This window comes from Emydura macquarii, unplaced genomic scaffold (assembly GCF_026122565.2).
Source record: "Emydura macquarii macquarii isolate MOO-44397 ecotype Brisbane River unplaced genomic scaffold, CSIRO-AGI_Emac_v2 contig_3517, whole genome shotgun sequence".
In the NCBI taxonomy this organism is placed as follows: domain Eukaryota; kingdom Metazoa; phylum Chordata; order Testudines; family Chelidae; genus Emydura; species Emydura macquarii.
This window is the reverse complement of record NW_027133654.1, coordinates 3,169,290-3,197,273: the sequence shown is the minus strand read 5'-3', so window position 1 is coordinate 3,197,273 and position 27,984 is coordinate 3,169,290. Positions and strand designations below refer to the sequence as shown.

At 38.1% G+C, this 27,984-nt stretch overlaps 1 protein-coding gene across 14 annotated transcripts in view; it reads left to right on the top strand.

Moving 5' to 3' along the window:
- RYR2 (ryanodine receptor 2) overlaps positions 1-27,984 on the top strand; it is a 646,139-nt gene that overhangs the window by 145,222 nt on the left and 472,933 nt on the right. For all 14 annotated transcript variants that reach the window (XM_067535799.1, XM_067535792.1, XM_067535786.1 and 11 more), the window contains exon 2: positions 23,278-23,397. In XM_067535799.1, the coding sequence (XP_067391900.1) occupies positions 23,278-23,397 (120 nt within the window). The remainder of the gene's footprint in view (positions 1-23,277; positions 23,398-27,984) is intronic.

Below are 27,984 nucleotides of genomic sequence, written 5' to 3'. Positions count from 1 at the left end.
TAAAATTGATGACAACAGATGGTAAATGGGAAGCTTTTTATGTCTGATTGCTGCTGAATTAGCATTATTGGAGACTAGAGGCAAGTAAAACCAGAAACATTGAATTATGGCTTCTAATTCTCAGTGGTGATCTCATTGAAGTGTGTGTGTGTGTGTGTGTGTGTGTGTGTGTGTGTGTGTGTGTACACATATATGTAAAAGTCTTTCACTAACTCTGGCCCGCATGCTATAATGGGAACAATATATTGTACTCCTTTAGAAATTTCCAAAGCTCTTGTTATAATAAACACTTTTCTCTGCTGTGATGTTGCAGTGAGTGTGATCAATTTTTAATGTCCCTGTGGTTCCATAGTCTTAAACCTTAAGACTGAACAGAAAAACTGTTCAGATGCTGAAATTTTAGTGTTAACCTAAATCGTGATGTAACAGTCTCTATATTAAGCGATTCAAAAAAAAATTTTTCTCTCCAGTTGGCCTAGCCAGTATGCCATAAGTCTGTTATTGTCTGAGGAAACTAGCAAGCATTGTGGACCTCCTACAACCCTCCAAACAGCTGCATTTTCTTTTCCCTATCTTCATCACCTCTCTACTCCATTTTAGAGTATCTGAAGGAGTATCTTGGGGGTATATCAATGCTATAGTGGTACAGGTACTGCGGAATAGCTGTTCTGATGTAGCCTGTAGTGTAGATACTTATGTCAATGGGAGAGGATTTTCTGTTGATATAGGTAGTCTACCTCTTGGAGGCAGTAGCTACGTTGACAGAAGAATTCTTTTGGCAGCCTAGCCGCGTCTACACTGGGGGTTGGATTGACCTAAGTAAGTCATACAGTCAGTGAAATTTTTCACAGCCTTGAGGAATGTTGCTCGATTGTCTAGTTCCTGAACCATCTCTAAGGCCTGGTCCACACCTAAAACTTAGAACAAACTGCTGGCTCTAATTGCCTGTTGCTACCTCCCGCTTGACATGATGTTCACACCAGCTGTCTATTACCCCATGATCCAAGCAGGGACTGAAGATGCAGCATGTCTACAGCAATGTAGATTAAAAAGCCAAATTCTGAAATCTTGGTTGAGGATGCAGGGATCTTTGGGTTATAAATAGAACTGGGATAATTATTCAGCAGTTTAATCTGAATACACAGCTCTTCACATGGGCCAGCTTCAAGCTGGTTTGCCAAACTGTTCTATCAACCTTAGTTATTTCTGCCTTGGTAAGGTAATGGGCAGTAATGGAACATAAAAGCTCATTATGGAAGAAATGTGATATTTCCATCATCATCATACCTAATTTCAGTAGCTTTGTAGAGCTTGCGTAAGTTTCCTTTAAAGCTGACTGTTAGCATGAATTTACACTGTATTAGTATTTATAGTGCGGGGATCCCATTACAAGTGTCATTTAATTAAGCCTTGAAACCCTCTTGGGAAGAATATAAGTAGTATTGCCAGTTTGCCATTGGGCAAACTGAGGCATTAAGATGATTTTCTTGAGGTAGCACAGTGAGCCAGTAGGAAAGTCAGGAATACAACTCAATTGTCGTTCCCTTTTATATCCGGTAACCTCATTGCATCCCAGTTAACATTTACTGTAAGTTAACACTATAATTAACACTAATTCTGTTGGCCAGTGTTGAATATAATCTTAGGCCGCAGTCCTTTACAAACAGAACCGTTTATGCATGGATTTAATTTTAATGGGATTATTTGCATAGAGTAGTATATACATAAGTGTTCGCAGGATCAGGGCCATGTATTGTTCCTACTTCTGCATGTTTAATGTTATTTAAGTTGGTTTGCATGAAAGAGTGAAACAGGTCAATGCAAGCTAATGTTCTTGGGAAGAGGAAGGCAACCTAGTGTATGTTCAGTGTCTGATTTGGACTATCTACAGTTTTTGTTTCAAACTAAGCACTACACTTCAACTTTTACAATTTTTTAATCTTTAGTGAGATACGGATGTTCAGGCATAAAGTGTATTTGGGAAAGCTAGCAAAAATATTATTGTAGCTTTATTTAGTAAAGAGTCTACACTTTAAATTTACCGTGGACTAATTTTTTCTCCCCGGCGATTAAATTATAATTCTGAGTCCACTTTCCTGGGTTAAAATGTTCATTCTGTTTTCACTGGTATCTTTTACATCTAATAAATGTACCAGCGCAATTAAAGCAAGTGGGGCAGCAGATAGCAGCCCCTGGAAAACGACTGATTCCTATGTTTTCATCTTAGACGTAGTGATTTAATTTCTACTTTTAGTAAAACAGAGAAGCAACTGTCCCCTTCAATAACAGTGGTGAGAGCTTCCTAGAGACTGTCTCTTTGAATCAGACTCCTGTAAGCTTGTTTAAGTGAATCTTAAGATTCTGCTTATGCCACAATGTCATTCTTAGCGCTGCTGAGATCAGGGCATATATCAAGTGACGACGAAATTTCCCTTCCATGCATAATACTGAAAATAATTTTTGAGACCAACATATTAACATGAAACATGCATTTAATATTTTGTATTTCTAATTATGATTGGTCCAAACTTGGCTTTTGTTTAATATTTATTTTTATGGAACATAGCAGCAGAAAGTCCACTTTACAATCATCTATAGGACTATTGCAAAGTTTTTCCTACTGTGGGGTTTTTTTTTTTTTTTTGAGGGGGTGGAATGTTAAAGGTGTCATATCATGTAAATATTGTCAGAAGAAGAAAATACATTAAATTAAAGTGTGATTAATAAGATTTGAATTTGTGCTTGTACCTATGTCAGTGAAGATTGTGAATTAAATTTAGAGTAATAATAAATGAAAGACACTCTGCTGTTTGAATACCTGTTAGTGACAATTTTCCATTCCCTGGCTCATTTATGATAACCACTGTGTGTGTTTTGGGGAAGAAATAGAAAACAAAGTGTCTCTGAAAATTACATTACATCATGTTCACAAGCTTGAAAGATTTTTGCATTTCTATAACTCTTTAAAAAATTGCTTAGCACTCACTGTGGTTTCTACCCGCCTCCATACTGTACCTGACTAGAAACTGTGAAGCAGTTGCTGCAATATGCAGTGTGCAGCTTTGTGTGAAGCATTCAGCTCTGCAGTAATTCTAGGAAAGATTCCAGAGAAATGGTTAAAAATTAAAAGTATCCTGCAGGGAGAGGTAAAAAGAATCTTTTAGTAACTCATACATTTTTATTATTTTACAAGACTGCTTTAGCACAGAATGCATTGGGATCTGCTTATTAAATGTTCCGTTAATAACTGCAATACACAATATATAATAACCTAGTCTACTGCAGCCTGCTTTGTTTTCTTGCGTAGATCTGAACTGACCAGTATATAACACTAGTGGCTTGAATATTTTAATCTTGAATTGCTCATTTTTTACTACTAACATTGTTTTTCATAGACTGAAAAATAAACTTCAACAAAAATATTCAGACATTATACAGTTTTACTTCATTTCTGATTGATGATGGGTTTTTTGGGCATTCTTAAGTGTCAACATGATAGTAACCAGTTGCAGCATTTTTGAAACACAGGTTCCCTGACACTTACAACCAAGGCTTTATGTACTCCTTGACAAGCTGGACCTAAATTTTACAGCAGAGATCCTGAATTCTGGCAGACTGGACATTCTATGGCAGCTTAATTTAGGAAGAAATGAAGTTTTTATAATAGCCTGTATGGGAAGATGAATAAAGCAGTCAGAATAGTAATCCCTGTGGTTTTATATTAAATGCATGTAGGTTACTCTGTGATGTCCCCACATACATGTTCAGTATGCTACAGATTTAAAAAAAAAAAAATTTTTTTTGGACAGTGCACAATTGCATCATAGAAGTTTCCAGGGAGTAAACTGGACATTTTGTTAGCAGGGTATGGGACAGTTAAAACATTAGGGTGGTATCTGGGGATTCTGGCCCATTAACTGGATGCATCTCATACAATGGTAAAATACCAATGCAGTTCACATCTCACACGGGCACTGGTTTTTAGGCTGTACAGACCATAGTTGGTCAAGTATGAGCCAAGAACCTTCACAGCCATGATTAGCAACTTTCTTTTTTTAATTTTAATTTAAAGCTTAGATTCTGGAGCATGTCTGTGGGAAAGGGTAGAATAAGGTAGGTTCCTTGGTAAATTCAACAACTACAGAACGTGCAGAACCTTGCTACAATCTATGACTTATTTTTTTCTTGCAGTGGGAATCACTCAAAGGTACACAATAAGATTAGCATTTTGTCTAAACAAATTCCTTTACCTTTGTTACAAGTAATACATCTGATTATTAAAACTGAAAATTTTAAAAATAGTTTTACTATTTATGCTGTTGGTTTAATTTCTCTCAGCTTGGACGCTGGAAATAGACTAGTATTTTTTTTCTTTGTTTATAGTTCGATAAATTTCACTTTGAGATTCTCATGCATTAACAGAGTTTTATGTTGCCAGTGCTTCTGATTTTCAGTTTTAATGATAAACACCGATAAAGCACCCTGATTTTTAAAAAAAATTGTGTTTTATCCAATAAATGCCAGCAACGGTTCCATGTAGCTATGGGCTTGTCTACACAGAGCAGTAATGCAGACTATGGGGGTGTGGTTTCTAAAGGGCACTAAAATATTATGGATTAATTGGTCCATGCAGACCTTGCTGGTGCACACTAAAGATTCCCTAGTGCACTTTAACATAGTGCTCTTTAAAACAATACTGTGTTAAAGTGTACTAGGGAGCATGACAAAGACATTACTCATTACAATATTGTAATATAGTATATACTCTGAGTAATGTATGTATTACACTACTTATTATAGTATATACAAAGAAAGCCCTGAATCCCCCTGATTTTTGGATATCTACATGAAATTCAAAAATTGCTAAAAATATCCTCCAAATGAAATGATTAAACTCTGAAAAACAGAAACCCTAAAATGCTTCAGGGAAATAATAAAAATACCTAGCTGTACATATAGTGCTTTTTTATTGGTAAATATCAAAGTGCTTTACAAAATGAGTATTAGATTTAAATACTATTTCATTTGTATTTTTAAAATGTTCTATTTGTCCTAAATTTGTAAACTTTTTATTTAAAAAAAAAAAAACCACAACAAAACCCAAAAAAAAGCAAAACTTCATTTTGAGCTCAGTTTGACCGTTATCCCTTTAATTACCCTCTCTGTACTTTAAATTTACTTTAGAATTAATACTAATAGATTTAATATCAGCAAAATGTTTTTGAGGTAGATGGACTGCATGTCCACATCGATCCACGGAAAGACTGGGAGAAGAGGTATTAAATATGTCTCTCTAAATGCTCCATGAGATGTTCATTTTAACTCTCTTAATCCTACAATTTAGCCAACAAGCTTAATTTCAATATTCAGCTTCATAGCTGAATCCCAACAGGTACTGTACAAGTTTGGCAGAGAAATACATGTCTGTCAGCCTTTATGGTCACTCAAATTGCTGTTATAATTACAGCTAAAATGCTCCAGGCGGCGCAAGGAAATGTTTCACGGTATGTTTAGTCCTTTCTTTTTGTACTGTGCAGCTGCTTGTTATTGCTGCTTTAGTATATCCTAGTGATCAGGGCCCCATTGTGGTAGGCATCAACAAACGTAGAGACAGCCCTTGTCTCACAAGAGCGTATGGTCTCAACAGACAATAGAGGAGAAACATAAGTGCAGGAGGTGACTTGCCCAATTTTACATAGCAGGTCAGTGTGAGAGCTGGAAACAGAATCCAAATCTTCTGCCTTTGTCTAGTGACGTAACCACTAGATCTCTGTTGTCTAGTATATGGCTATTTTCCTGATAGCTGGGTTCTTGGGCTTGTTGTGTTTTTGGTTATCATAGAATCGTAGGATGGGAAGGGACCTTGAGAGGTCATCTAATCCAGTCCCCTGCACTTATGGCAGGAGTATTAAGTATCAGGAAGTTTCCAAACCAGGATTTTAAGACTTTCTAATCAATAGAACAAAAGATTCTGATTTGGGAGGGTGGGGGGTGATAGGGGAATCATGGGCATTATGGAGGGAGATCATCTGATTGATTGGAAAGGGGTGTTTTGGCCTTTTAATTGATTAAAATCTTTTAGTTGTTCTCATGGTGGAAATGCTTAAGAACTGTGTTATCAGGGTTGAGATTGCTCAAGGGATTTGTAATAGGGTACGCTTTTAGATTACCATTTCAAATCCTGATCAGGAAGGTAGTGAGGGAAAGCTGTTAAAATCTGATGTCATTTTTGTGGCCTTTCAAGCTGGTTGGAAATTGAATTGTGTTGACATGCCTAGTAGAATTATTCATGTATGGATGTCATGTCCTTTTGTATGTAATCTTTTTATTCATTTTCTGGCAGAGGGAGCGGACTGCATGTCAAAGATAGTCACAGAAAATTGAGAACACTAGTCCGAGAGAAACTTTGAAATGGAACTAGAGTCCAAGTGGCAAGAAGGAAGTAGTCATCAAAGGGATGGTGGCCTTCTCATAGCAAGGAGAAGGTCTCTGATAGAAAACGGGTGAACTGGAGAAGATAATCTCATTAATTAGGACAGTTTCAGATTGAAAGAAGGGAAAATATATTGACAATGCAGTACAGTGCTAAAAACAGATGCACTCTAGAACGAGACTTGGTTTATACTTAAATTTTTTATATTGGCATAAAACCCCACATCCCTTGCCCAGCACAGCTATGCCAACAAAACCCCAGTGTAGATGCCTCTATGCCAACAGAAGAGTGCTTCTGTCAACATAGCTACAAAGTTGTTCTGAGCAGTAGTGTTTCTATTCTGGCAGAAAAATGCCTTCTGTTGGTTTAAGAAGAGCCTCCACAAGAGGGCAATGCCGGCATACGTTCTGAAGTGTAGTCAGAGCTTGTATCCTTAATTTCACTCTGAGAACGGCACCATTGGTGCTGCAGCCATCAATGCAGCAGCATTGAATGAGCGGGTCTGGTGAAGACACGCTCAATCGATTGATGAGTGCTTCTCCAATCAACTCTGATACTCCTCCAGAATGAGAATTGTGTAAGCTATGTTGATGGTAGAGCGTCTCCCTTTGACATAGCATAGTGAAGACAGTGCAGCTACTCGATGCAAGGTACGTCAACTTCAGTTTTGTTCTTTGAGTAACGTAACTTGAGTACCTTGCATTGATGGAGCCACGCAGTGTAGACAAGCCCTGTGAAACGAGAAAACACACAATAGTAAGTGAGTGTCTCACAGGGAAACGATTCCATTTCTGATCTATTTATTTTTTTAAGGAATTTTAAAATTGTTCTAATAATTTGCATTAAAAATAATCCCAGTTTTTAGTCAGAAGGACTGATCTCCATAGTAACTATATTTTTTCCTAACATACAGCTGAATAGCTACACAGAAATTGTCCTACAAGCTAATCAACTAACACATTATTGTATATATACCTATTATTTGCTTCTCATCCCCTGAAATTATGATTAATACAAACTGCTACTATTATATCTAGACAAAGGTATATAGCAGCAATCTGAACGGATTTCCAGGAAATTACCCTCGTTAGTCTTTGCTAACCTCACAGAGCCGAGGACTAAGGGAATATGGAATCTACTAAGTTGTTTTGCCATTAAAAATAATTTATAACCAGGAGAAGTATCATTTTCCTAACAAAGTTGTATTAAGTGAACTTGTTTGGAAATGTTTATATTTTGCTCCTGAAAACTATACTGATATTCAAAACAAAGCACAGTGCTCAACTTCTGGACGGATATTCTGGTAGGTAGAACCCTGGACGGATACTCAGGAGAACTGAGTTCAGTTCCCAGCTCCGACACAGACTTTATATGTCCTTTGGCAATCTACCATGTCCCTGAGTTCCCCATCTATATAATAGGAATAATGTTCCATATCTCACAGGGATATTGTGAGCATAAAACCCTTTAGTGGTTGTGAGACTCCTAGACACTACAGTATGAAGTTCATTCTTAGGTAAATTATGTAGTTTGAAGCTGCTGGTAAGTGGGGGAGGGATGAAGAATTTGTAAAGGTCTTGGGATCCTCCCCTTAGGAAATGTTTAGGGAATACATGTCACTTTGGAGAAATCTGTTCCATTTCAAAGGCTCTTCAAAATTATTTTTGAGCCTTGGAGATAAGTCATCTCTGACTGGGATGATTCAACAGATTCTAGAGAGATGGTAATTATGCTTTGAAGCTTGAAAATCACCCCAAACTTGCACTGAGTGCTGTGGCAGATTTTAGCAAGAGGTATCCAGGAATCCCAAGGGACCCCTCTCATACGTTATTGTAATATAGAAGAGAAATTCTGAACCACACTTGTAACTGTGTATTTTACATCCTTTTGACTGCTGCATCTCTAAAACTTAATTGTGAAATCTGATTCAGCACTCTGTGAGTAGATATATATTCTAATAATTGCTATTCTTTCTCATAGGCAGATGAAGACTGTGATTCTCTAATGTTTGTCTACTGTTAATTGTATTTTTAATCCAATAGAAAACCATAATTTTGCGGGCTGTTTGTTATTGTTTTGCGTTGTTATAGAAATAGATTAGCAATCATTGCTAACTCCTGATCATCTGGTTTCAGTCTGACAGTACTTCAGTTGCAGGTGGAGCAAGGCTTGGTGCTTGTCTATGTGATTGGGGTAATGCGCTCTAAAAGGATATGATTTCTAAAGCATGTTAATGTGTTGAGTATTAATTGGTCCATGTTCACCCTTCTGGTGTACACTAAACATTCTCAAATGTGCTTTAAAGTAGTATTGTTTCACCCAGCACTGTGTTAAAGTGAACCAACAGGGTCTACTAGGACTAATTAATGCACAACATGTTAGTGTGCATCAGAAATCACATCTCTGTACAGCATATTACCCTACCGTGTAGACAACTCCGTAGGCAAGTATGTCAGATTAATTCCTGGTGTAAAATAACTGAGTTCTCCATTGACGTCATGAACATAATGGAGTTACGCTAATGATGAATTTGGCCTAGTACGTTTGAGTAGGGCTGGTCAGTAGCTGAAATCAGTCCTGTAGCTGGTTTCATGTATAATTTGATAAATATATTTTATAGAAAATATCTTCCACCACATCTCTGTCAAACAAAGTTAGATAATAGGTTTGCCACTGTTAATAATGATTGTCGACAGATATAATAATTGTCATTAGAAAGTGACAACAGAACTTGGCGTCTCCAGGCTTGAGCGTCACAAAGATAATCAGTGGACAAGTAATAAACGAGTCATCCCAAATGAAAATGTTTCATTTCCAAGAATATTTATATTTGGAATCCATCAAGAACGCACACACACAAGTGCACTGCATCCTAAAACCAAATTTGACACTGATTCACATTGACTCAAAATGATAGAGTCAATGGAGGAAACTATAAAATGACTGTACTCCTGTGCAGAAATCTGGTTTCAATTTGCCATGCACCACTGATGTCACTAGAGAACTGTGGATTGGTGGAATTTCTAAGGGTCTATGGCTGAAGGTTACAGCTGTGATTGCACATAAGTTCTCACTCAGTTTTAACCCTGCGCCTCTATCTCTCCCCTCCATGGTCATCTCCAGGAATGCCCAGTCAGGTCTTAGGTCTCCAGCCATCCCCTGTCTCTGGACAGGGACCCTTGTCTCACTGCCTTCTGACCAGGGGTTTTAAGGCTGCACAGCTCCCTACCTTACACTGTGATGTTCCCAGGAAGCCAGTCTGACTAATGGCCAACGCCTGTGCGTTGCTTTCTCTTAGAGCGCTATGAGCAGTGTATTGCTAGCAGTTATACGTTATCACACTTCTAATTTCTAATCAAATGCCTTTATTTTTCATGTAAAAGCATTACAGAGAAAACATAATGAGAACAAGAAAGTGGTTTTAACACACACTAAACATAGCGGCTGTCACTCATCTATCCTAGGCCAAAGACCTCCCAACTGTTGCATAAGGGTTGAGGGCCCCCTTGGCTAGAAGGTCATGTCCTTTTGCTGGATCACATAGAAGGTCTTGTGTCAATTCAAGCTAATGCTTGTATACCAAAACCACTTTCTTTGTCTCCTAGTCTTTGGAAAACTCAGCCTGAACTGATATATGCAAGTCACCCTTGGAAACGGAACTGTTCTGGAGTTGTTTACAGTCTCGGGGTAATCACCCTCTATTGCTTTAGTTCCTGTAGGAACTGTGGTAACCTTCTTCCTGGAGTAGAACTCAATCATACATATGGTCATACACACCTGGGGTTGCAATGTCCTTGAGAACAGTGAATCAGTGGAATTCATAAGGATCCAGAATTGAAGGTTACAGCTGTAATTGCAGAGCAATGCTCAGTCAGTTTTAACTCAGTGATATAAGGTGGGTGAGGTAATATCTTTTATCTCTCTGTTGGTGAGAGAGACAAGCTTACACAGAGTTCTTCTTCAGGTCTGGGAAATGTACTCCCAGCATCACACTTAAATACAAGGTGGAACAGATTGTTTAGCATAAGTAGTTAACACATTTCAAGGGACCATTCAAGGTGAACTGGCCTGTTAACACCCCACTGGGGAACAGAAAGGTGGGAGAAGGCAGCTGAGGTGCAAGCATTTAGTTAAGTTATAGATTGTTGTGATAAGCCATAAATCAAGTGTGACTATTCAGTCCAGGATTTTTAGTATCTAGCAAAGTTATAAATTTAAGTTTCCAGGCCCATCTTTTGAAAGTGTGTAGGTTTTCTGTGAAGATGAGGGACTGATAGGTCAGATATAGAGTGATCACTTTGTGAAAATGGTTCACCCACAGGTGATGTGGTGGTTTAGTCTTTTATCATTTTCCTGTATGAATTCGTTCGAGAATGTAGTGATTATCTGGTTTTACCCACATAGTTGTTGGGGTGTTTAGTGCATTGGTTGAGGTATATACCACATGTTGTGATGGGGATCTTGAAAGTTGTGTTGTGGAGAGTGTTGTTGATTATTTATAGCAGTGGAGATATATCTGCAAAACAGGTTTTGCATTTGTTGTTCTGGCAGGGTCTCGTGCTACTTAACTCAGTGAGATTCAAAAGGAAGCACTCTACTGATCACAGTAGGCAATCTTCTTGTTACTAGGGTTGCCAACTTTGTAATAGTTAAAAATCGGACACTCTAGCAGGAGTGCCGAGATTTCCCCCGCCCCGCCTCCCTTCTCCCCCAAAGGCCCTCTCCCTGTTGTTTGCTGCTCTCCCCCTCCCTTGCTGCTTTCCCCTCTCCCCCTGTCCCCTCCCCTCTACCCGGGTCAGGAGGAACTTTCTTGACACAGGTAGGAGGTGGCTCTGGCTAAGTACAGGCTGGCTCAGGTGATGACCCAGCGCCTCTTGCAGTAACTAAACTTTGGGTGTCCGGTCAGTAGATTTGACCAAACACTGTCAAGTCCCCTTTTCGACCAGACTGTCTGGTCGAAAACGGGGCATCTGGCCCCCCTGCTTGTTACCCAAATGTGCTAGAACCACTTACTCAGTTTTGTGCTGTGCTGAAGCCTACTAAAGTTATCTTCATTTTGCTCTGGCAGCTCTGGAATCTGTCGGCTGATGTGTGTTAGAACTCACACTTTGTGCTATGTTAATATGCAATGCCTAGATAAACTCTACTCTGCCATTTAATGTTGCTCTGTTCAAGAGGTGCACAAAGGTTTTCTGCCTCATAATCAGGATTTTTTTTGGCAGCCTCAGCGTATCCTTGCTCTGGCACAAAAGATTTTATGCCAGCACTGACTGAGTCTAAATGTCTTGAAATACAATTTCTCTACTGCCAAATAAATTTGGTTTTGTAGATCAGTATATTGCTGTAAATGTATAAACTAATCAGATGACTAAATTAGAGAAAGCAATTTGAGAAGGGGAAAGGAACCAAATGGTTTATGCTTCTGCTAGAGGCTGTATCGACTACTGCAACAAAACTATCATCTACTACAGTCCTCTTTAGAATTTTACTTGTTCTCCAGCTGATTTCCTGTCCTGCAGGGTGAGTTCTGTGGAATAACATCAAATGCCTATGATAATGCTTTTCATACAGGATAAGACAAATTATTAAAGAATCAAGACTATATATACATCCTGGGTAGGCCAGTGACAGCTTTTTTTCCTAGCTCTAGCATTTCCAATATTTATAGGACTGTTTCCCCTCACGTAGTCCAAGCACTAATATTTCTTGCGTAAATGGAATTTTACTGTTAGTGTTAATTATATGCAGTCTTGAGGAGTCAGGAAATCTGGGTTCTTTTCTTGCTTCTGCCACAGACTTCCTTTGCTTTCTTTGCAAGTCACTTAGTCTTTTCACGGGGATAATACCTACCTCACCTGGGCATTGTGAGGCTAACTCAACATTTGTAAAGCATAAATTTATTCTAAAATTTTGTTAGGCAGAAAACAAGTGTGCTGTGTGCAGCTGTATTAATTTCTGTTGTAATACCTTAAAACAAATGTGTTTCATCATTCATCATCAAACCCTTTCTTCATTCATTTCACACTATCTAATTGCAGAATGAAGCACAGTCCTGCAGAAAAAATGGTATGTGATTAAAGGTTGCCTTGTAGGCATGATTTTTTGCCCACTGAAGTCAATGGAATATTTCTAACTGGATCAAGCTCTGTATGCATAAACAAAAAGTGGCAGAGTTAAGTTAGCATGTGCAGCCATAACTTTTGACATTTTCAACCTTTTGGGTGCTTAATTTTTGCAAATTTCACAATCTCTTGAAGTATCTTGTATGGGATTTTCAAAATGAAGTAGTACTATGATGGAGCAGTGGCAGCATCATAGTTAAAGTTGCGTCAGATTTTTCATTTTGATGTGGTTTGTACTGGATAACATGATTACCACATCAGCATGACATAATTACAGCAAACCACTTTTTAAAACTTTAAAGCAGTAATATTGCATGTTTGTTTATTATATCCTCCTTGGAGCTACTAAATCATGTAAAACACTGAAACATCTGGAAAAGTGGTACATTGCATAAAATATCTTTAAAATGTGGCCTGTTTTTTACTGGAAACAGAGCACAGGTGTCAGGGTTATAAGATAGTTAGAACACCATGTAGCCAACCATACAGTAGAACCTCAGAGTTACAAACACCAGAGTTATGAGCTGACCTGTCAACCACGCACCTCATTTGGAACTGGATGTATGCAACCAGGCAACAGTAGACACACACACAAAAAAAGGCAAATACAGTGCAGTACTGTGTTAAATGTAAACTACCTAAAAAAAATAAAGGGAAAGCGGCATTTTTCTTCTGGATTTGATTAAGTACTACGAAAATATGTATTATTAATCAATGATGTTGGGTTTTCACATTTGAAATGTAGCTACTTAAAGCTGCCATGCATGTAATTTTTAAAGACTTTTCAGGAAATTTCATATGCAGGGTATATGACATTCACTCTCCTCCTCATTTGTACCATTGGTGGCTGGCCACCCCACCAATTCAATTCAATGGCCATCTGTTCTCTTTCAGTTAAAAAGGTTCGGACTGAAAATAACCTCAGTAGGAAGTGTGGCAATAACTATTGCTTTGAACCCACTCAAGTGCCCTGGGATTGAAGTTTTTCAGTGGTTAGATCCTTGTGAGACTCAATTTCTACTGAAGATAGTCTCCTTTAAACAGACATGCAAACAGGAAGATTGTGTGATGTTTTAATCAACTCTCTCTGTTAAGCCCTAAAGACACCAGTACAGGGAAGGACAAAAATGGTGGGAAGAAGGTTGTATAGCTGAGTAGTGGAATTGAATTGGCTGAGGAAATAGCATGTAGGAAGGAGAAAGAGATTGACAGGGAGAGAAATGGAGGGTGCAGTAATAAAAAGAGAGCAAGTTACTTACAGAGAAAATGGGTGGGACAAGAAATACTGGATTAGCAAGGGAATTTATTAACTGCAGGCCAGGTCTACACTAAAAGTTAACCCAGCTACATCGCTCAGGGGTGTGGAAAAATCGCTCCATTTCACTTAAGAGCAGAATGCATTTGATTTGTGGAGGAAATGTTCTCTAAACATTCCTTCCTTACTTCGGTTGGTGTGTAGCTTAATTAGTTAATGTATATAAAATGCTTTGAGATCCATGGGTGAAATGTGCTATTAAAGTGCATATTATTATTTTAAAATCTGAGACACATCTGGATGGGTCACCAACACAGTGTTTAGATATTAAATGATTGACACTGTTTTGGTAAGCTGTGTAGAGTCTAGCAACTTTGAGATAAATGTCAATCCATAAATGAAGAGAAAGGCAAAGGGCATGGTTGATATACACTTTGAGAAGTATAATGCTTAAAGTTCAGTGCAGAATTAAAAACGAGATAGGATTGCTCAAAGGCTATTATCAAGCAGTGTGTTAGAGGTACACAGAATGCGAATGTCCTGGCCCCTATCCTACTGCTGATGGAGCATTTATGAAAGGCAATAGTGGGGGTAGGGGTGTATGTGTATAGACTAAGCCTACTGAGTAAACGACTTGTGGGAATTCAGTCAACCATCTGTAATCCTTTTAAAAGTCGTAATATACTAAGGAGGTTAAAGATTAGTCAAGACTGATGACTCACATAGTTTCACTTTTCATGGCCTTAAAGGGGCAAAAACAAAATAGTATGATTATTTCAAAGAAATCATTCATGCTGAGCTGTGATTTAAAAATGACCAATAAGAGAAGTGCTCTGATGATGGAAGATAGCATGCTTATTTTGTAAATGTGCCATCAGCCACTGTTTACATAAAATGTATACTACTCATTCAGGTAGTCAGGGGAGACTAGGGTTAGAGGACAGAGTTAGATCATTTGAACACTACTGGAGAAATAAAAATTTGTTACAGGCCTAAGTTAACCGTCTTTTTAAATACCCTACTACTCACAGCAAACCCATACCCCTCTCTTAATCTGGCCTTCTGGTGTGTCACTTTGAGAACATAGTTTGCCATGTCCTGTGCTGTGAACTGGCAATATTTTCTTTTTAGAACATTTTTTTAACCTTGTATGGATATTGGGTTCTTTTCTCTGCTGAATCATTTAGTTGTCTGTGTAGTTCCATCAGGTAGAAATGTTTGATTGAATAATTAAATAGCTTATGATGAACAGCTATATTGCTTATTAAGATCCTACCAGTGATGACCCCTGGCTTTGCTGTTCTGATTTGTTTTATAGTAAATTTGAGTGAGTGGTGGGCTGGGAGATTGTGTTGATTTGTGCATGTGGCAAATGGGGGCTGTTTGGTATGGTGAGGAGCTGTGTGTGGGGAGGTGGGGGTTGTTGTTGGAGTTATTGTATGCACAGGTTGTGTTGTAGTTTAGGTGGTTGTGTTGATTTGTGTGTAGTTGTGTTATGTCTATAGGGTAGTGCTGGGAGACTTGTGGGGTGTGTGTGTGTGGTTAATGCAGGGTGTATTCTGCAGGGAGAATTACTGCGTGTGCTGATTTGTCTGGGTTTTTTTGTGTTTTGTGCAAGTAGAGAATGAGTGGTGGTTATGTTGATTTGTGTGTGCAGAGAACAGTTCTTGGGGGGGGGGTTGTTTTCTGGGGTTGTGTTGAGAGATTTGTGCAGGTGGTAAGTGGGGGGGGTCTGTGAAAGAGTCTCTCTGATCTCTTTAGTCTCTGTGCTGATTGTTGGGTGTGGTTAGTTTTTGAAGAACTGTGGCAGTTGGGCAAAGTACGACCGTCGCTACAATATATAATCAATGAAAAGTGTTGCATGCAAATTAGCTGTAGAGTCTGAGTGGTGATTGGTTGAGTTATGGCTGATATCACCATGGTCTAGGACTCTTGGCATGACATAGTTATACTGAAGCTGTACATTGCATTGCTGTAATTCCTAGTCAGAATGGCTGAGAACTTAAAAATTGGATGGTAACAAAGCACAAAACTCAGTGATGATTCAGCCAGGTGATATTCTGAACAAGAGAGCTCTCAACCATGCTTGTAGTTGCTTTCATCACTTCACAATGAGGCAGACATGTTAGACTTCAGGGTGACACACAGAGTGACACTATTGAAATATTATCATTTAGATTATTACTTCTTGACTTTTCAGAGTCAATTTGTGGGATATGCAGTATCTGTCCATTTTTTCTAAAATGCATCTTGGAGAGTACAAGTTATTTTAATGAATACACTGAAGAATGAGAAGTCCAGTTGTAACCCAGAACAATACAAAATGTTACTGAAATGTCACACTGTTACATGATCAGCTGTGACATCCTCTACCTTCTCTTTCGGACAGTATTGTTTGCCATAATACAGAGCACGACATCTTTCTGTTGGCAGAGACATTATAATTTAAGTGATTTATTTGGACACTGGTTGACATTCAAGGTCTATTCTGGATTAGCGGATTCCTTACAGATAACACCCTGCTCATGACTGTAAAATGTATATTTATGAGTGGGTCCTGCATTGCCTTTAGCAGGCATATAAGTTCATTTGTAAGCTTGGGAGGAAAGATGTCATTGTGGTTAAGATTGTGGTGTGGGATACTAAAGATTTGTATGCAATTCCTGCTGTCCCACAGATACTGTGTGATCTGGGGCAGGTAAATTAATCTGTGCCTCAGTTTCCCTTGTGTAAAATGGAGATAACAGTACTTCTCAACCTCACTGGGGATAAATACATTTGTAATTGTGAGATGCTCAGATACTAAAGTGATAAGGGCCATCCATACAGATACCTAAGAGAGATCTGCGGCTTCTACAGTATGATGATTTCCTCTGGCTTGGGGTATTTACCGTTGTGTTTGAATCCTTGCCCCCATTGTTATGACAGGCTGCTTTTCTTGCAGATCTGATAATGACCTGCACCAGAGCTTGCTATGCAGAATTTCTGGGGATATTAGCACCTTACTTTAACTCGTTCCCTGTATCAAAAATACAGAAAAATGCAAGAGCAGACAATCATCTTTGTAATAGCAACAGTGGTGAAACCTGACGGTGAAAAAGAATTTTAATAAAAATACTATGCTTAATAGGTGTCCATTTCTATGCAGCAATTAAGTCAGATGTATCTAGACTGGCAGCTGTATATCGAAGTGATTCAGTAAAACAATAATAAGAGAAATATATATCTATAAAATGTTTGCAGGGACTATGGGTTTTTCTGTTGTTGCCCTTGTCTCCAGTCTGCACTGGGATCTTTACCAGGCTATTTTGCCTTCCCTAATGTTTGTGAACTTCCTTTGACTTTTGTAGGTGTTATGGACATGTAAGCTCTGAGACAGCAGAATAGATATTTTAGCAGTTTATTGTAGAATTTGGGATCCTGTTCTCTCAGAATATTATAGTCATAGTAAAGATATGCCAAATTATTTTATTGAATGACAGATGCACACTGTTTATATGCATAATACTGAACAAGCACAATACCAAGCAAATTGACAGTAAACCTGTTATAAAAATTAGATATTCCATTATTACACATTGGATGCATATGTAATTTTGATATAATCTCCACACATGTTAAAATGTATTTTTTCTGGGAGATTAGTCCCCCAATGGCTCAAGACTGACTTAAATACCAGGAAGATGAAATCTGTTCAGTTTTTACATAAGTCTCCATTTGTACTTGGTCCCATTAGAAACATAGACATTTTCTGCTTCCTTTTAACTTGCTATCGCTTAACTAGCCTAATAAACATTTGTTGGAGGTGTTTAAAATACGGAAACTCTTACATTTGAAGGGCATTAGTAAGCATCAGTTGTTATGGGCAAAACAGAAGCAGCATCAGTGAGCAGCAAAGTTCTTGATATAAAATAAGTGAGACCTAGTCCAGGAGTTCAACTTAAGGACAAAATTCTTTGCTCAGATCTGCTTAGCTGATCTTGATTATGAAATTGTGATGGGAGAGCAAAATTGTGACCTTTAGAGCAGATTCTCTCCTGGAGGAAAGAGGACTTGTGGGGAAGGATGGTATTCGAATGACTGTGGACAACTTAGAAGGTGTTGAAGATATTTGGAATTCTTAAAAAGTTTGTTTTGCGATGTTTTTGTTGACTATTGTTGACTGTACCAAACAGTCAACATAAACAGCAATAAACAGAGAGTAGGAGAGAAGTGATTAGGAGTAGGAATATCTAATAAGATGTGACTACCTAACTGTTAGAAGGATGCAATTATAGCCATGTGAGACATAAAGTGCTTTTTACCAGTTTGAATCTGACAGGTGACTGACAGCTAAAATTATGATGACCGAAAACCTCTTCTATATAACAGGGTGCAAAAGTGCTTAGAAGGTTAAAGAAGGAAAGGAACCAGTTTGGGACATTTCCTAATGAAAGATTTAAGAATATTTGAAGAAGTATATTAAGTGCTCATTAAGTAGTAAGGATAAGGCATACTGCAGCTTTCCTTACATGAGGGCTGAGAGGAAATTAGAAATATTTTCATAGTCCAATCAAGGTTTGGGGAGTGCAATCCACACCAGTGATGGGGGTATATCTCCACTTGCCCTGCAACCCTGGGAGCCTTACAATGCCTTGCTATTTTAGCTCACAGCCTGGGATGCTCACAGGTCACACCCTGAGGATATGTCTACACAGCAAAGAAAAACCTCACGGCTGGCCCGTGGCAGCTGATTCGGGCTCTCAGAACTCAGGCTGCAGGGCTGTTTCATTGCTGTGAAGACTTCTGGCTACGGCTGGAGCCTGGGCTCTGGTACTCTCCCACCCTGAGGCCAGCTCTGGGTTTTTCTTTGCTGTGTAGACATACCCTGAGTGTCTGTGTGCTAGTTTGCCCTGGTTCAGCAGCTCTGACCCCAGCAGCCTGTCTATAGCCCCATTCTAGCTTCCACCAGCGTTGGTTACAACCAGTAAGCAGAGGTACTGGAACTAGGGGTGTTAGGGAGGTGCGGCAGCACCCCCTGGCTTCAAGTAGTTTACATCATATTTTACAGTTTTGTTCAATGGCTTTCAGCACCCCCCACTATAAAAAATGTTCCAATGCCACTGCCAGTAAGATGAACCCAACCCGCTCCCAGTCCTGAATTTTTTTCATAACTGTGCACCCTGAACTGTCCAGCTCAGAGAAATAATAAGATTTGTTGCTCCTGTAAAGAGACAAAGCCCCATCAGAGTTTATAAACTCAATTTGGGTAAATACACCCCTCCCTTCAAACACAGCACTGAGTTGGGTTATAGTAAAATAAAACAAATTTCTTAACAATAGACATAGATTGAGTAATACCAAGTAAAAGGAATAAAGCTAGAAAGTTACAAGCAAACAAATGAAAACATGCATCTAAAAGTCTAAAACTTAATCTAGCAACATGCAGGCTTTGTTCAAGACAGTTTCTCTTCCCAGCCATGGCTGACTTTCCCGTTCACAAAAGTACAAGGTGCTGGCTTCCTTTGTAGTCTTAAGTGGAAGATCTTTGACTAAGGAGGTTTCTTGCCAATATTCAGTTCCAGAGACTTCAAACTTCCCCCAGTGGTTGAAGGCCCCATCTTTCTCAGCTTGCAAGAGCTCTGGCCTCTTGTGTCTGTCTGGTGATGGATGCCAAATATGGTTTCTATCCTTGTTTATATATTCCAGAGTTAAGTGAACTTGTTTGAAGAGGCAGGATGACCTCATGTTGCTTTTCCCTTCCTGTGAGCTTCCCATCCTCCTGCTGTTTTCTATTTAAATGGAGCTTCCATAGTTTCTGGTCACACTGTGCTTAATTTACATAGGAGACAGGTTAGCAGCCCCTCCTTCTGTCTGGATGGGAACTATTCCTTCCTTTATTTGGCCAAACACTTTAAAACATATCAGTGAGTAATCATAATTCCTCCTATAGCATTAACACATACACTTCACAATGATATTAATCACTAGTGTGTATAGGCATACATAAAAGACCTTCCATGACATGATACACTAATATTGCATCACTCAGTTGATTCAATTGCTTATTATTAGAGATTTAGACCCCTTGTCTTTATAGCTCAGATTAATTTCTTTTCCTGCGGAGTGTAGCCACACTGTCTCTTCTTCCCACTTGTTAGCTTCACAGCTTTGTTTATCGGAGATGTAAATACATTCTCATTGTGTGTCAAAGTACTTTGTAAGTAAATGCCCAGTGGAGAAATCACATTCCTTTATTTAAAGTGGGGGTAACTCCTGTTTGAATGTCAAACACATTTGAAGAATTGTAATTTCAGTTTATGTTCATTACTTTGCATCAATTGCTTGCACCTACATTAACCAGTGAGTTATGAGCTTTCCCAGGACCTTTAGATACAGATTATAACAATAGTGAGTTGGGGTGCACTGGGCAGGTCAGGCCAGCTGAAATTTATTGCTAAATATCTGTGTGGTGCCCATTACCCTCAGCCCTCAGGCTCTTCTGAATGTCACAAGGTCTTTTTGTAGGTGACTTCATAACAACCACAATTGTGGAAATTGTATACTTTAACACTATAGGTATGGGAATATGTTAATTGGAGAATATATCCTGATTGATAAATAGGTATGAAAAATGCATTGTGATACTCGGAAAATGTCCTACTTAATGTTGTGTAAAACATATAGGGAAAAAAAATGGGATTTTTTTTGTTAATCCAATTCTGTGGTGCAGTGTTGGTGGAAATATGTAGGATTCCTATAAACATGCAGTCAGCAAAACAGAGAATTGAATTCAGGGTATTACTGTTTAGACACATCTCTAATGTTGTGAACAAGAATGAAAGTAACTCAACTGAGCATTATAATTAACTAAATCTGAGTCTGATTTTTTCTGACAGACATAAAACTTTTTACGATATGGATAATGTGAGTTCCATTAAACCCAAGATGCCAACTAAAATGAGAGGCTTGACCTCTCCATGATTGTACAGCATGTATTTCAGATTTACAAGTGTCTATGTAAATAGCAAAATATGTATGATTTACTTTCTAGTTGTAGTGAAAATCTCATGGCAACCTAAGGAGGACTTTTGGAAGAGGCTAGTAAAACTTTTTTTTTTTTTTTTTTTTTTTTTTTTTTTTGGAAGATAGCATGCTTTGCTTCTGAACTACAACTTTAATACAAGGCCAATGGGCCATATGCTACACTGCACAAGATGACAAAATCTGAGAAAATATGTGTAAAATGGATTGAGGGAGCATGTGGAGGGTTAAGTCAGCTACCCTGCATGCTTTCTTTTACCTTGTAACTATCAGCATCTCCTCCACACCAACATGTGTTCTGGGCTGTATGCCAGTAATCGGGGCATGACCAGGTGGAGGTAGCAGTAATCTGGGAATATGGTGCTGTGCATTTGGGAACTGCATTTCTGAAGCCAAAAAACCCTTTTAGTTTTTGCTGCTTTCGGCAAATAATGATAACAATAGATGGTGAGCTCACACAACTCTTTTCATGCATTATCTCCAAGCTCTATGCAAAGGTTGGTTGTCATTGCTAGCCCTATTTTACAGAGTGGGGCAGTGAGGTACAGATAGATTAAATTATCTGCACAAAGAAAGATAATGAGAGAGCTGGGAAGAGAATTTAGACTTCCTCATTTCCCGGCTTATGGCATATCAATAAGCCTACCCCACCACTGTGCTTTGCATACCCCATTGGTAGGATCATTGCAGGCAGTGGGTGAACCAATTGAAGCTTGGCAACTGTGGTGCTATTCTGCCAGTGTTTGGATTGGTTAGGGGAAGGTGACAGAAAGAGGAAAAAGGTTCTATGAACTCGTTCTATGGAGAAGCAGAGGACATAAGTTTCCAGTCTGGTATCAACTAAAATTAACATTAAAACATTTTATTTGAATATTATAAAACTAAGGCTTTATTAGAAATGATTTTTGCTTTGCCTTTCCATGAACAAAGCAACTCTGAAGTACTGAAAGTTGGGCCCATTTGAATAGCTAGAGGGTATAAGGAGCGCTCTCACCCAGAGGAAAGGTACTACTTTCTACATACTTGATCTCCCAGCTCCTTTATGTGAAGTTAATTTGCTGCTGTACTGAGACTTTATTTATTTTTGGTCAATAAGATATTTCAGCACGTTTTTGAATTTTCAGTGCCAAGCAGTCTTGTAAAATGCATTAACAGGCCCTGGGAATCCATAGACTAATGCCAAGGATGAAAAGTCCTTGGTTTCACATAGGATATGCAACCTTCCTTTGCATAGGAGTGAAAAATTGTGAGTAGAGTGGATAAAGGATTTGCTGTTAGAGGTAAGAATTTTCATTCTTCCCACTCTAGTTCTGTTCTCCTTTGTGTATTCAATACACATTTAAGTGAGTCTTCCCCAGATGTTATTACATGGTTACATACAGGTATATCATATAGTTAATTAAAACTATCTTGTAGCTAGATGTGTGCTTCTTATGTAGAGCTGTTGTAGTAAGTCAAGATCTGCTTGGGTTGATAAAATATTTCACAGGAGTGCTGGGGGGGGAATAGCATTTCCTGGGAATTAATGACAAGTTGTGAGGAATTAACACTCTTTGACTTTACCTTATACCATTAACTCCACAACATGAATCTCAGTCATTATTATTGGCATCTGATGAAAACGTTTGGACCCGGATTATATATGGGACATAGAAGAAGTGCAAGGGCTTTTTGTTTGTTTGTGTGTTTTGTTTTTTAATTAAGGACTGCAGTGATACTCATTTTTAAGGTCTTCATATGTACAGGTTTTGACCTGCTCTTGCTTCGAGTTGCATTCAACACGTCACATTTTTGTTATGTAATATTTTATGCACCTGATGTTAAGTGCAACCTTTTCATAGTCACCTGAGTGAAATATATTACAGGAAAACTATCATTTGCTTCATACATCTGAGTCAGCAAAGTGTTCATTGTGGTATACTCATTATTTTTGTTGTGATGTAGTTTTTAAAAATAAATTTGTTGTTCGAATACAAACACACTCTAGCACTGTTTTGCTGCGGCATCTAATGCCCCAATCCTGGAAAGGGAGCCATCAGAAAGACTTTAGGGACAGGTATCCCTTTGCAGGATTGGGGTCTAAATAAGGGCCCAGGAAAGTGAAGGGTAATATTTCCTTTGACTACAGTAATAGTAGGATTGGGGCTCCATATAATTTCTTTTATCTATCCTTGAAACAAAAATCTGTGTTAATGGATTAAATGTTCAGTATGATTCAAAACAAACAAACAAAACAGCACAGCACATGTTTCAGCACATTATAGTGGTGATTGCCTCTGAATCATCCAAATCTTCACTTCATGAATGAAAGCTACCCTGGGATTCATGTCTGTTGTTGTTCATTGCTGATTGCTTCTGATTTTTAGCTATGCCTTTGTAAATGCTTCCCAAAGTTCTGTAGGATCAAAACCATAACCATGTTCAATTTTTGTCTTTTTTGGTAGGATGATGAAGTGGTTCTGCAATGCACTGCAACCATTCATAAGGAGCAACAGAAACTGTGCCTTGCTGCAGAAGGATTTGGCAACAGGCTCTGTTTTTTGGAATCCACTTCAAATTCTAAGGTATAGCAATGTCTGAATTTAGTGCTGTTTGAAATTCCATTAATGAAGTGGAAGATTTCTTGTTGGTACAATATAGCTTGCTGTGACGTATAGTAAACAAGTTACCTAAAGGCATGGGCAAGTCAGATAAATCCCCAAATATATAATGAAGGTTTTAATCCCTCATGACACTTGCAGGCTGAATTCTTTATCACTTGCTGGCTGGATTACTTCAATATGCTCTGGGGTTTCCCTGGAAGCCCATTTGGCAGAGGGAGTTCATCTCAGGATTTTGCTCCTTACTGCAGTTCACCAGCCCACTAATGTGGTATGCTACATTGCAAACTTGGGGCAGTGCAGTTCAAAGATGCATTTCTTTAATGTGGCTTTGAGTCTGTTGTCAGAGGGTATTGATCCTACCAATGGCTATATGTGATAAAACCAAGGGTTTATTTTGTGCTGTTTGCTTTGGGATAATTGTTTGCTTGAATCTCTCTAATGTGACAAGATACACAGCTCTGTGCAAATATCAGATACATTGTATCTAATCTACATAATGGCTTTCCATAATGTAGTGTGGTAATGAAAGGAGATTTTTTTTAAGATGAAGGTGCTCTTCAACAAATGTGTGTTCACACACCGCAGTTCCGTTCTGCACACACATACACTTGGGTCTCTCACTGAAGTAAAAAAGAGCCATGCATGCATTGCTAAGGGAGGAACTTGGGCAGCTGCTTATAGTGTGTGTGTACTGAGGTTTATTTAATTGATTGATATTAAGTAGCATGTGTTTCCATTTTTATAAAGATTTTTCTCCAGATAAAGTGTAAATGTTTGCTGAGAGAATGAAATATATGGAAATAATTTAGAAAGTAAGATCTCCAGAAGGGATTTTTGTTGAGGTTGGTCTGCTTTTTATTTTTTATAGCCTACCAACTTCCATAGCATCACTTTCATTAAATAGATTATCTCCCATGCATTGCAGAGTAATGCTTTATTTTCCATGTCTCATCATTCTGAATGTATTATTCATCATAATACATTTTTTATTGGAATGTTAAATGATTCATTATAATAGCAATAATCTGGATGAATTCATTCATGCTGTTCCATTTTAAGCGAGTCTTTTTAATAATAAAAATGTGTCAGGATGGAAGTAACTGCAGTGCTAGCTGTCTCTAAGGCCAGAAAAGCTAGTTTATTTAATGAGTGAATTATCATTCAGTAATTTTGGATAGCAAACATCCAATTCCATATAAAATTTTATAACTGAGTGTTAATATAATATTTGTAAATTTGAAAACAGTTCCAATTCTTCTTCTTCTTTCTTCACCATCTTTTCAAGGTGCCTGATAAGTCACCATCTACTCGGCTAGTTCTATAAAAGCTTGGGAGGAAAAAAAGACAACAAAGCTCATCATTGTTTTTAATTTTTGAAAGACTCACAAATCCTAAAATGAGGTCATCTGAAATCAGTGGGGAAATAGAGAGTTGAGAGAGCCAGAGAATTATGAGACCAGCAATACAAAGCTGACTGGAGAAAGAGAAAATGAGAGAAGCATGAATGACAAAAACATTATTCCTACAATACTTACGTATTGTTATTTAGGCAAGAACATTTAAAAGGCTTTTGTGGATATTGTGGATGGATACCTTTGGACTGTCTTTTTGTTCCGTTGCACAGCACCCAGCACAGTGGAGCCCTGGTAATATAAATAATAATATTAATCACCTTTGAGAGATTAGACAAGGAAGATTTAAAAAATCCTTAGCTATCTTTAGGAATATTTCCCTATTGTATTTGGGGCAGTGATGGACCATAGTGAGAACAGTAAATGTAGTAATCTGGCCAAAATGCTTTTTAAAAAAAAAAAGTCATCTGCACGTCACTACAAAAAGGAAGGGGGGGAGGAGATCAAAGGACTAGTATAGGGTGGCAAGAAAAAGTAGGTGAGGGGTGAGTAAACTAGTAAGCAAGGCAATTGGCATATAAACTGATTAGGATACTTTAAAAATGGGAAGCTTCTGTTTGTAATCCAATTCTCTTTCAGCATTTTTATGTTAAAATTGCTGTACCTTAGAAGGAGCAGAAATAGAGTTGGTTAATAGTGTGCTAATGGTCAGAAAAGAGACTGGTTCCTTCCTGCTTAACATATCTTCCTCTTGTGGACCTTCTAGTCATATTAACTTACTTGACTGACAAAAATAGGTTTTTGCTGCTGTTAACTCTGCAGTTCCAATTCAGATGTGGAAGAGAGAGCTGGATTTTGTCTTGACTCATGTCATTCTCAGAAGGGGATCTGAACTACTCAGTAGGTCAGCTGGAGAGCTGGGGCCAGAAGGGCCCAGAGAGGGGGAAGCCGTAGGGGTACGGCCCGATACCAGGGCCAGGACTGTTTATAGACTGCAGAGACACCTGACCATAAGGGGGTGCTCATGAGAGCTGGGTGCCATGTGGTTACAGGGCCCATTACAAGTTAGTTGACTTTTGCAGTGGTGCCAAATGGACAAATTATTTTGTAGTTACATATTTGATATGGGAGTCTTTGAGAGGGAATAAAAATTAAATGTAACTGGTATTTAACAGAATTGATTTTTCAGAGTGTAACTACACTACATCTCTGATGAATAGAATATGTTTTTATGTTAGTTTGTTCATTTTTACATAGAGAAATATATTGATCAGTGTGTAAATATGGGTCAGGAAGTAGTGTTTCCTTACACAACAAATATATAGTGGATTTGGTGTGAAAGCTTTGAGTCAGCGGATTGAACTGCAGAATGGAATATATAGAATGGATACATGGCAGAAATGGCTGTGGTGTAAAAACATATTTAGGAGTTTAAGGTTTGTGTCTTTGTAACCTTTCATTCCAGTTCTGCTTACGAGACTTGTCCACCTCTTGACAACGTTGTTGAGGGAGTAAAATGTTGTATTACATTTATATATTGGTCTTTGGGAAATCAGTATAAGGCTTGTTGCTACATTTACCTTATAATTGCCAATCTTCGATTCCTTTCAAAAGCTTAACTTACCTTATTGTTGCAAGTGCAGAGCAACAAACTCCCTCAAATAATCCCATATGCTTAGAGATAAAATAAGATGTAAACAGAAGAAGGCTTCAACTCTAAATTGCATGAGTTTTAATCAAAGCTAGAAATTGACTATCACTAACTTCTTTCTAAAAACACTCTATGGATCTCATCTACGTGTGTAACAGTTCAACTGAAAAATACTTAAAGCTACATTTCATTCTCAAGCCAGGTCAGCACAGATGTTTGTGTCTTCCAACAAATGTTTGGGAGTGTCCAGACTAGCCTTTACCAATAAATTTGAAAACATGGTAACTCCCTCAATCAAATAACTTGAGGTAAACAGCTCTAGTCAAGATACGCCCTCAGTTGCTCAAGGTTCTCATAATTGGTGCTCATTTCCTCCTACTAGTTCTCCAGCTGCTCTCCAGAGTTTTACAGGAGGGGGAAAAAAAACAAAACCCAGGGTAGACAAGGCTTGAATTTTTACTCTTAGAAGTAAGGAGAATATGAAAAGCTTTCAGTCTTACTTTAGGTGTCATGAAGAAGAAACATAAGGCACAAACCTATTAATTTTTTTTTGCATGTGAAGTTACTTTTAGGAGACTTTTGTGATTTTAGAACTTGTAGAAATTTTTCTAAATTTTAGCCAAAAAAAAAAATTAACTTTTTTTGGGACGTGGGGGCATTTTTAACCAGCTCTATTCCTTGTGTGGAAAATCCAAACCTTAGTAGGCTTTATAGAACCAAGAGACATTTAATCCATTTGTGATCATTAGGATCTATTCCTTTATGTTTTGAAAATTAGGTTATTTGTATATACAAATCTCACTGATGAGAAAAATGTTATAAAAAGCTTTATACTTTCTAAAGTGAATCATTCTTCTTAAGATCTAAATGCATGGTACTGGAGTAGTCCTTTCCAATATTAGCCTTCGAAAAACGTTGGTGTTCATCTAAAATGTGAAACTCATTCTCCTCCCATCCCTTATTCCCCCTTCCCAAACACAAAATTACAGAAGTCTGGAGTGCAGGATGGGAATTATTGAGTCTTCCACTATTGAGTTTGAATTTTGATAGCTCATGAACCACCCTGGCTAGAAATGTCTGCTTCATGTTACTGGAGAGTTAGGAATTCCTCTTTTCTAAGGGATTTTTTCCTTTTGCTGGCAGATAGTGAGATATCAGACCCTAAATACATGACATTATGATGTATAGAAGAGCTATTATATATCTTTTTTAGAGTTTTCTAAACGTACTATTTATAATTTGTCTAGCCCTCTGGGTCTTCTGCATTTTGGACTCATGCAACTAAGATATCCTGGCCTTATAAGTAATGAGGATATATTAAAATAGTTTCAATTAAAGGTTTTAAAAACCTACAAAAACATTCCAAAATTAGTTGTGTTTTTGTAAAACTTATCATAAACAAAGTAGGAGTGATAAGGAGTGAAGGTTCCACTGGCATTCATTTGGAGTAACATTTGTAACCCCCTCATAGTGACTCCATTAAATCAGTCACCCCAAAGTATTTAGTGAGATTTCAGAAGTTTTGTTTTTGTTGACTTGTTAGTT